This window comes from Myotis davidii, unplaced genomic scaffold, assembly GCF_000327345.1.
Source record: "Myotis davidii unplaced genomic scaffold, ASM32734v1 scaffold201, whole genome shotgun sequence".
Classification (NCBI taxonomy): domain Eukaryota; kingdom Metazoa; phylum Chordata; class Mammalia; order Chiroptera; family Vespertilionidae; genus Myotis; species Myotis davidii.
Genome location: NW_006297819.1, coordinates 5,253,654 through 5,265,019, shown reverse-complemented (window position 1 = coordinate 5,265,019; position 11,366 = coordinate 5,253,654). Strand labels below are relative to the sequence as shown.

Genomic DNA, 11,366 nt, shown 5'->3' with positions numbered 1-11,366 from the left:
TCTCCTTCCCCTGCACTGCAGTGCCTCTCCGGTGACTCTGGGCATTTCCTTGTCCCTGGGATCTGTCCTCTCGTTCTCCACCTGCTACCCACGGGCCACCCAGATGGGAATGGACTGACTATTCTTGGGGGGGAAAGGGGTGTTGGAGATGCGGAAAGAGACTGGACAAAAATCATGCACCTATGGATGAGGACAGTGGGTGGGGAGTGAGGGTGGAGGGTGGGGTGGGAACTGGGTGGAGGGGAGTTATGTTGGGTAAAAAGAGTAACTAATGTAATAATCTGAACAATAAAGATTTAATTTAAAAAAAAATCCTACATATCTAATGTTAGGGGTTGAGTTACATCCCTCCAAAATATATCAAGTTCTAACCCTGGGGCCTGGGACTGTGAACTTATCCTATATAATAAAAGGGTAATATGCAAATTATCTGTTTGACCGGAGTTCAACCAGAGGGTGACTTCCTATAAGATATGCAGAAATCAAGGGATCTATGAAGAATTATCATCCCCAAAAGGTTACTGATTAGGGCCGATCAGGCTGGGCTGGCCAGGAGGAGGGGATGTTGGAGGTTGTCCGGCTGCCCCCACCCTGATTAGGGTGGGAGGCTGATCAGGGGTGGGGCCTGCTGGGGAGGAGGGGCCACAGGCGGTTGGTGGGCTATTGGTTGTTTGTTTTCTTATGAACATAAAAGGTTGTTTATGTATCCAAGGTACTGATATTTTGGTTTTTATATATGTAGAAATAACATCTCTTGTGGTTTGTCTCTTCCCTTCATGAATGGAGTTTATACATATAGCTTCATTGTGGGATAGTAGAAGTTTAAAGATTTCACAGTGGGATGATAGGAGAAGCCCACATCCATAGAGGTGTTCAGTGGAGCCAGGGAGTCGAAACAGTAATGATAGCATGACCTGACCAAGCGTTTCATGGAGGCTGTGATTCAAGTAGCTTGGGTTGTAGTCATGATTCTTCCACAGCTGAGTATCTGGGGGAAAGTCATATCACCTCTTCTGTAAATGGAACCTGCGGACTAGATGACCTCCCCGAGCACTTTCCCCTGCACCAGGCAGGCGACGGCAGGACTTATGTGGACGTGCCCAACTTCACTTTAACTTGGGAAGTGACTGCCCAGCTTCTGTGTCGTTTCCCCTGACTCCACGTGGGTAGCCACTTTGGCCTCCATGTGCCCTCAGTGCCTGCTCACATGGCTACTGTCTTATCAGCACATTATACTGTTGGTGATAACACCATTTGTCTCTGTGACTAGCTCATGAGCTCCTCAAGGACAGTGTTAGAGAAACTTAAAACTGGTTCCACTGAATTTTTCCCTTCTGACATGTTTTCAAAGATTAAAAAAGGGAGTCTCTAAGCCTAAGACCTTTCATAATCATGATCTATATAATATCAGAGATGAGAGCACTTAAATAATTCTTCTCCCTTAGCTGCACTACAATTCTGTGCTTGTAATAAACATAGGAAGAAAAAAAGATCTATAATAAAAATGGTCTGTTGTCATGACAACAGGAAGACACCACAGAAGGAAAAATCTTGGTTCTGAAAAATGGTGTGATGCAAGGTGTCGGGGTCCAGTACGCATGGCCCAAACCCTGTTCTTCATTTAGTTTGGTCTTTACACAGCCTACTTCACTGTACAGATGTAATCCAGTTTTCTTGGTTGCACATTAGCTTCTGGTGCAGGTAAGCAAATTTTGAACAGGGCTTTTCATTCTTTCCTGGAGGTAGTGCATTATCTGTTCATCTTGAAAAGCTAACCAGTGTCTTCTATCTCCTACTTTAATATATGTATTTTTGCAATTTATTATAATAGTATCTCTGAGTTTGTTTTTAATTACAATTAGTAAGATAATTGTTAAATAATAAAAAAGTAAGTGGGTTATGAGGGTCACCCCAGAAATAAGATTAGGGTGTGGAGATGATCAGTAGATTGGGGTAACCATGGCTGCGCTATGCCTGTTCTGCTCCTCTCCCAGCAGACCTCCTCCTGCCAGCCCAGATTCAGTGCTGCCAGACACAGCTTCCAGACGTGGATGCGTTGCTGAAAAATGGGGCACCTGCACTAGATGATTAACTTGAAACAGAACTTACCAGAGTGTGGGCTCCCATCCGTGTGCAGCAGAACCCCCCAGCATGCTTATTGAAAATGTAGAGTTTAAAGTTCTGTTTTTGATCTGCTAAATCCGAAATGCTAGGGGTGAACTTGAGGGATCTGAATGCTGAACAGCACACTAAAATTTGAGAATCACTGCCTTCCAGTAAAGTGTGAAAAAAAATGGAGGGATATCCTTCTGGCACTAAGTATCCAAGTAGGACGGAGGAGGCTGAATTATAGGTAAAAAAAAAAGGGGGGGGGTGCAAACAAGCTAACGATGAAGCTTGCCTAGTTCACAGCTTTCCTTAGGTTTTCCACAGTTCCAACTGCTGTCGATTTTAGCCAGAATAAGTATGCTCTACAAATATGTGCTGTATAACACTGGTGGCTGTCTGTGTTATGAACCCCAACAGTGAGCCTGCTTCTAAGAAAATTCATTCTGTCAGCCCTAGAGATGCCAAAGATGAAGTCTGCAGCTTCCTAGAAGAGCCAAGTAGGTAAACTAGCAGTTAAAACACAGATGGTCCACAGGGAGATACCAGTTGACCCCCCACTAGGATGGTTATCATAAAGCAGACAGGCAATAGCAAGTGTTGGCAATGATGTGGGGAACTTGGAACTCTTATACATTGCTGGTAATGTAAATGGCTGGAGTGTAAAATGATGCACCTCTTTGGAAAACATTTTGGCAGTTCTTCAAAAAGTTAAACATAGTGTTACTATGTCATCCAGGAATTCTACTCCTAGGTATATACTCAAAGTAATTGAAGACATATGTTCACACAAAACTGCTGATAGCAACATTGTTTCTAATAGCCAAAAAGTTAGAAACAACCAAAATGTCCAGCAATTAAAAATAGATGAACAAAAATGTGATATATTGATACAATGGAACATTATTTAGCAATAAAAATAAATGAAGTATTGATAAATTCTACAACATGGAAAAACTCTGAAAAGCAGTTTGCCGACCACTGTGCTAAGTGAAATAACAGGTACCAAAGGACATATATATTATTCCATTTATATGAGCTGTCCATGATAGGGAAGTCCATAGAGACAGAAATTAAATTAGTAGTTACCAGGGACTGAGAGAAGGAGATGAGGAGTGATGTTAATGGGTACAGGGCTTCTTTTTGAGGTGGTGAAAACATTCTGTAATTAGTAGTGGAATTAGATTGCACAGCTGTGTGAATATACTAAAAACTACTGAATTGTACACTTTAAAAGTGAGTTGTGTAGTGTGTGAATTATATCTCAGTTTCATAAAGCTATGAAAGAAATGTCCAAGAAAAAGGTAGTAAATTTGACTACATGAAAAAAAATGCATTGGGATTATTTATAGGAGAAACTCACTTCTATTCTCTTCGACTCACACTCACAACACTTCGGACACCACATTGAGCAACTCTGTGATAACAGCTAAGTGTTCTACAATTCATTTCAGTTCTTACACAGTCTACCTGTGAGTCTTACACGTCTCACAGGTTAAGGACTCCGTCCCACAAGACTGCCTATTCCCCACTTCAGGATGTCAATTGCAAGTCCAGGTTGTCACTGATGCTGCTGACCAGCTAGCTATAAATCAGAGGTTCCCATGACCCACTTTCTCAGGTCCAATTATTTGCTAACGCAGCCCAAAGAACTCAAGAAAATAGCTTATTTACTAGATTACTGGTTCATTATGAAAGGATCTAACTCAGGAACAGCCATAGGAAAGAGATTCATAGGTGAGGTCCAGAAGGGTCCTGGGTGCAGGAAATTCTCTGCTCCTGTGGAGGTTAGGTGTGCCACCCTCCAAGCACGTGGATATGTTCACCGGCCCAGGAGTTCTCCAAACCCTGTATTTTGGGAAATTTTATGGAAGCTTCATCAGGTGGGTATAATCAATCATGGACTCAATCTCCTGCCCCCTCCTCTTCCTGCAGGACGGACAGGGAGCTGCAAGCTCCAACCTCCTAATCATGGCTTGGTTGGTCTTTCCGGTGACCACCTCTCATCCTGAAGCTATCCAGCCCCTCCCCGCCCCCCGGCCCCCAAGAGTCTCCTCCTTAGAACCAAAGAGATTGCTTTCATCCAGGAAATTTCCAGGGATGTAGGAGGTCTGTCAAGAACCATGGTCAATGTTCAAATGTTAGAACAAAAGATGCTCCTAGTGCTCTTATCACTTAAGAAATAATAAGGGTTTTAGGAGCTCTGTGTGAGGAACTGGGAGCAGAGACCATATATATTTTTAAAAAATTATTTCACAATGTCACTAACATACCATACAAAGGTAATCAGAGTCCATATAGGGTTCCCCCAAAGGAAGAAGAACACCCACTTATTTGGTAGCATGGGGCAATATGAGGGAAGACTTCCCCCAAAAGGACTTTAGGGATGAGCATATCCCGAGGCCAGTCTCTGGGGACAGAGCCCTTTTCAGAAACAGCAGGTAATTGGGCATATGGGGTTGGCAGGCAAAGAAAGAGAAGAAGGCATCGATGAATAAGAGCCTTGGGGGATTCAAATCAGTGGAGAAAGGATGGACTTGTTAATAGTGGTGTTGGTTTAACTGAAGGCCACATGAAAAAAGATGAAATTGAAATTATTTTTCATACTGCATAATACCATTTGTCTCTCTGACTAGGTCATGAGCTCCTCAAGGACAGTGTTAGAAAACCTTCAATCTGATTACATTGAACTTTTCCCTGCAAAAAAATGAAACCATAATATAGGCCTCAGGGAAGTGGTAAAAATCTCCCTCCAAGAAAAAGATTAAGACATTCGACTGTTGGCATTTACTCCAGCTTCTAACTCTCACTGCCAGTTTACAGGAAATACAGGAGATAAAGGAGTCTATTCAGTGACAGACACCACAGGGTACAATCAACAAGATCTAGAATGTGGTTACTTCAGATTTGTTCTGCTTTGTGAGCAGCTTTCTTTAACAAATAAATGCTCCACCCTACTCCCCCCAGAAGAGGTCAGGGCACCTTTAGATTAAAAGGGACTTGAAGGGCAGACATAGTAACCAAATGCAATATGTGGGTCTTATTTGTACCCAGTTAAAAAAAACAGCAACAACTTTAAAAAGCAATTTTTTAAACAAATGAAGAAATTCAAACCCTGTGAGGATATTGGATAATTTCAAAGAAGTATTAATTTTATTAAGTGCAATATGTTTATGTTAAAAAGAGGAAGCTTTATCTCTTAAAGATAATGATTGAATTATTTACAGAGAAAATGGTCCAATCTTTGGTATTCACTTTAAAATAATCCAGTAGGGGTGTGAGGGGCAAATAGGAGGTATAAATGAAACAAAACGGTATGTTTGTTAATAATTATTAAAGTTAGATGACAAGTAAATGAAGACTTATTATACTATTCTTGTTACTTTAGGGCACATTTGAAAATTCCCAGAGCCAATGAATGCTTTTTCGGCAGGAGAATGCCAAGATGAAATTGGCATCTGAGGAAGTGTAGCCCTGGGAATAAGAAGGCTCGAGAGGGTGCTGTTGGGAGGCTCATAGTTCAAGGACTGACCTGCTCCATTGGGAGTGGAGGGGAGGGTCTGGACAGGACAGTATGAAAGACCCGCAGAACTGGAGAAGCTAAAGAAATGGGAATCGAGGGTGACGCTCAGGTTTCAGGCTGCATGATGGGGCCATTCGCCCAGCAAAGGAATTCAGAAGAGATTAAAGTTAGGGGTGAAGGGAGTGATAGATCGATTCCTGGCAGGTTGCATTTGAGGTGCCTGTGGACATCCAGAGTTTAGGAAAGAGGCCTGCACTGGAGATGGGTTTTGGCAATTACCAGCTGCAGCACAATTTCCATGGAAACATGAAAAGTGTAGGCACAAGAAAATGCTCCCGTCATGTGCAAGCATTGTCCAATTAATAAATTACTCTAGGGCTCTTTTAACATGAAAAAATCAAAGTGGCTTAACCCAGGAGAAGAATATGAGAACAAAATAGTAGTATATGATATCCATGCTATTCTGTTTTTCTCAATTTCCACATTGAACTTGTGATAGAATGTCAAGGTTTAACTGCAGGATTTCCTTATTTTGCTTTATTTTCTCCAATAAAAGAGTTTTCAATATATTTTTTTTAAATATATTTTATTGATTTTTTACAGAGGAGAGAGATAGAGGTTAACTGCAGGATTTCTTTATTTTGCTTTATTTTCTCCAATAAAAGAGTTTTAAAGAAACCACTGTGGTTTTGATACATGGTGGGGGTGGGGGTGGGGGGAAGGGCGGGGAGGGAACCTCATGTGAAAGATCAAACTTTATCTTTTCTTTTTTACTTTGCCTTTCTTCTATTTTGCTCCTTCCATGTTGTCTACGGTATTGTAAAAACTGAAGGAAAATGCCCAAATAGGGCCATCCTTCAATTTCCTGTCTTTAAAACAGCCATGACAGTGTTAAATCCTTGGGTTGACATGTGTATCCGAAAGGAGCCACGGAGCCCCTGATACAGAAAAGCAGTTTATGTCTGGGATTGATTTATGCCTTTGGAGCAGGACAAAGAGAAGAAAACCCAGCCCCTATGGTATCTGTTGCTGGGGAAGCTCAGGCCATCTGCCAGGCTCTAATAAAACAGGACAAAACAACATTTGGTTTGAAGCACAGAATGATTTTCCAAGTGAAAATAAAGCTTGTCCACAGTTGAGGCTCTTGTAAGTCTTTAAATATGTGTACTTGTCTTTAGCATTTATATTCAAATAAAAAGTAAAGGACATCTTTTTCTGTTCTACGCTTATACTCAAAATCTTGTGTTGACAACCCAGTTCTAACTCCTCAGCCTGCCATGGGAAGGCTCCATAATTTGGCTTCACCCAAGACCACTTAAATCAGAATTTTGAGGGGTTGGACCCAGGCATTAGTTCTTTAAAAAAAAGAAATTCACATTAGAACTGCAATCAAGGTTGAGACCCCTGTGGTTACAATGTGAGTGAGGGAAAGACAGCTGAGGCGTTTGGACTACCTATGGTCAGAAGTAAACGTGAACCATTAACGTGCATCACCTCTCTCTGCCCCGCTCACAGGTCAGCGCCGTGCGGGTGCACGTGAACAGCTCTCCCGAGAACCTTGACTACCCCGTCCTGGTCGTGGTGCGTCAGCAGAAAGAGGTGCTGTCCTGGCAGGTTCCGCTGCTCTTCCAGGGACTGTAAGTGGGTCTTTTCCCCAGACAACTTCACGACATCGCTTCCTTCCAATGGCCCAGATCTTAGTTAGTCTTTGCCCTAGTGAAATGAGAAATCCCACCTTTGGAATGTTGGCATGTGATGCGTGCTCAGTGCAAACGCTAGTCGTGGTACATACGTGCTACGTGTTCAGCTCTGCCCAAAAGCCATCCCCTTTGAAGTTCACATGAGAACTCTGCCCAGATTTGTAGCACCCCGAAGAACTTTTACCATTGTAATTCTATCCAGATTCAAATCAATGTTCTGTAGCTCTTGGTTGGTTCGCGGGTCATCCATTGAGGACGGGGGCAGGCCCAGAAGTCAACCTAAATGAGTGACACTTCTTCCATTCTTCAAAATGCCCACCGAGTCTGCAATCTTCATTCCATAAAATGTATCGAGCATGACTAGGTGATAGGTGCTGGAGATACAACAGTGGGGAAAAGATCCCAACAGAGTGTCTGCTCTCATGGAATTTATATTTTTACAGGGAAACTACACAAGGCACTATAGGACTATAAGTGAAAATCCAGAAGGCATTCAGACATGGACATAGAGTACGAGTTAAAATGATTTTGAAGGCGGAGGAATTTGAGAATTAAAATACTGATTTGGACTCTGGGACTTTATGTTCCATGTAGCAAAAGCTTGAAGAATAAAAAAGAAAGTGGAGTAGCCTGATTGATTTATCAGGACAGTTTCTCTTTTACAATGTGGTATTTTTCCTCTTTGAATTAGGAGGATGGGTTAGTGTAATGTAGTCACTGCTTAAGTGAACAGGTCAGCACTAAACAGACTTCACAGCCCTGTTATTATGTCACAGAGCCCTACACCAAAAACACTGCTTCTAAAATCACCATGGGTCCAGTCTGACATTTAAAATATAAGGGCTTGAAAACAAATTCGGAGAGAAGTGAATCGCAATGAACTTCTTTCCCAGCTTGTTCATTTAGCCTCTCTCTCTCTCTCTCTCTCTCTCTCTCTCTCTCTCTCTCTCTCTCTCTTTCTCTCTCACACTTCCTTACCTCTCTGAAATTCTCTCTCTCTCTCTCTCTCTCTCTCATTCTGGCTGATCTTTCCCTCCATTGGCTGCTACAGATACCAGAGGACCTACAACTACCAGGAAGTGAGCCGCACCTTATGTCCATCAGAAGCAACCAATGAAACAGGACCGCTGCAGCAACTGATATTTGTAGATATAGCATCCATGGCACCCCTAGGCGCCCAGTACAAACTGCTGGTTACCAGGATCCAGCACTTCCAGCTACAGTAAGCAGGACTCCCTGGGGCCTTTCTCTGTTCACTCGTCTGCTCTTCCTGTGCATGTGCCTACTCAAGCCAGCTTCCTTCCTTACAGATCAGCACTCCAGAAGGACATTTTCTACTGGGCACATTGTCTTAGCACCTTCTGACCTCTCCTGCTCACAGATGGGCAGCAGGGCCTTATGTGCTCTGTGCAATAGGGAGGCAGTAGAAGACTGGTGTAGAGAGGAAGGGTGGTTGACCTCGTAGGTGTCGGTTCTCAGGGATGGGGGAGGGCCCTGTCCTGTCTGCAGTCCAAGCAGGTGTCACTGGTGGCCGGGTGTTTTGTATTACTCTCCTGAAGGAAGTTTTGTTTTTGTTTTAAGAAAGACCTTAAATAATTTTCTTCTATCCTTATTGCTATTCCAGCTTTCTCCTCCAGGTTAGGAATGTGCATAGTTAGAAAATAGTATGTTATGTGGCTTTGTTCTTTGTGCAAAAACGAATGACTACTAGTATTTCCTCCTTTTCCTTGCACTTTCATTCTTTGTGACAAAATCAGTTGTGATACAACAGCTCAAATTGTTCATTTTAGAGATGGATTATAACAAATTTAATTAATGATATTGTCCCCAAGGGATTTGTTCTAGCCCCAAGGTTACCCTTATAAAACATTATATAAATCTGTGTGAAAATTTAAACAGAAAGGCTAAGCCTCTTCCTTAAGAGAGCCAGAGACTTCAGGGACTTTTCTGCACTATCCTACTCTAAGCTCAAGGCTTTGTAAGGGTCTAACCATCTTCTCATCTCTCAGTGTATATATATTAGAGGCCTGGTGCATGATATTTGTGCACTCTGGGGAGCATCCCTCGGCCTGGCCTGCACCCTCTCGCAGTCCAGGAACCCTTGGGGGATGTCCGACTAATCACTTGGACATTCTTAGCACTGCTGTGGAGGCGGGAGAGGCTCCCGCCACCACCGCTGCGCTCGCCAGCCATGAGCCCAGCTTCTGGCTGAGTGGCACTCCCCCTATGGGAGCACACTGACCACCAGGGGCAGCTCTGGAGTTGAGCGTCTGCCCCCTGGTGGTCAGTGCACATCACAATGAGTGGTCGTTCCGCTGTCTGGTTGATTTGCATATTAGCCTTTTATTATATAGGAAATATATATATGTATGTATATATATATACATAAAAGGCATTGGCAAGCTATGGCTCACAGGCTGGCCACTGGTTTTGTAAATAAAGTTTTATTAGAACACGGCCCTGCCCATTTATTCACATATTGTCTATGCTGCTTTTATGCTATAATGACAAAGCTGAGTTGTGAGTAGTTGGGACAAAGACATTATGGCCTGCAAGCCTAGAATATTTACTCTCTGATCTTTTAAGAAAAAGTTTTCCAATTCCTGATATAAAAGAGCAGACACATGATTAACAAATTAAACAATTCATTTAGAAAACTGCATTCCAAAATGATAGAATACCTAACCTTTTCAAGTACACGTGCGACATTTACTAAATTTTCCAGGTTTTAATACATATCTTGATAATTTCAAAGGACTGAAATCCTTTATATGGAATTGAAATCGAAGTAAACCACAAAATGGCAGAGAAAATCACAAATATCTAGAAATTAAGTATCTATGTCTAAATAACTTATGAGTCAAAGAATATATCATAATGAAAATTAGAAAATATTTTTAACAAATAATAATGAAAATATGACATATTTAAACATCTGGGATGCAACTAATCACTGCTTGAGGAAAATGTATAGCTTCAAAAGTATATGTTAGAAAAAAAGAATGGCTGAAAACCAATGTGTTAATATCCATTTCACAAAATTGAAAAAAGAATGAAAATTAAACTCAAAGAAAATAAATGGAAGTAATAAAATAAAAGCATGAAAAAATGAAATAGAAAACAAATCCACAATGGCCAAAATGAACCAAACCACAAGTCAATTATTTGAAATGACTAGTATTTTTTATACCTTTTTGAAAAATAGAAGTGACCAGGCAAAGCCCATTGAGGGGAAAAATAGGCAAAAGATTTTAACAGATACTTCACCAAAGAAGCTATTCAAATGATCCCAAAACACAAACTCACTAGCTCTCAGCAATACAAATTAAAATAACAAGATTTCACTACAACTACAAAATTGCTATAATTTGAAAGGTTTGACAATGCAGTTCCACTCCTAGTAACATACCTAACTCCTAGATTTATGATTGTGGTATTCATTTAATAGAATACTACACAACAAAAAAATGAACAGACTATTGGTATACTTAACAACAGGGAAAACTCTCACAAGCACAATGCTGAGATAAAGAAGCCAGACAAAAGGGATCCATATTGTGTGACTCCTTTTATATGAAGTGTAAAAACAGACAAAACTGTTTCGTAGTTTAGAAGTTGGGGGAGTGGTATCTTTAGCAAGGAAAGAGGAAGTGCGTGGTTATGTTTGCCTGGTGAGAGTCCATTCGGATATACGCTTATACTTTTCTATGTATGTTATACTTCAATAAAGTTTTTAAAATCCAGAATATTTAAGCACAGTATGTACTACTATTTGGCAGCTTGTTTTCTGACTAGAATATTCTGTTCCATTATAAAGTGCTCCTTAAATTTTTTTGAAGTCAATTTATAGAGAAGTCTGATGACAACCGAGGCACTAATAGGAATCAAATGTTTATCTTGGTCTTTTCTACAGCCCATGACAGTGCATATGCATAGAGACAGATGGACACATGGATGAATGAATGGTTAGAAGGAGGGAGAAATAGGCATGGCATTTTCCCAAGTCTCCATTAATTTTGGCATAGGAAAAGACGACA

At 41.3% G+C, this 11,366-nt stretch overlaps 1 protein-coding gene across 1 annotated transcript in view; it reads left to right on the top strand.

Moving 5' to 3' along the window:
- The window catches only part of SIDT1 (SID1 transmembrane family member 1), an 87,141-nt gene that overhangs the window by 24,441 nt on the left and 51,334 nt on the right, over positions 1–11,366 (top strand). Inside the window, 2 exon segments of the mRNA XM_015570386.1 lie at positions 7,145–7,266; positions 8,381–8,551. Coding sequence (XP_015425872.1) covers positions 7,145–7,266; positions 8,381–8,551 — 293 coding nt within the window.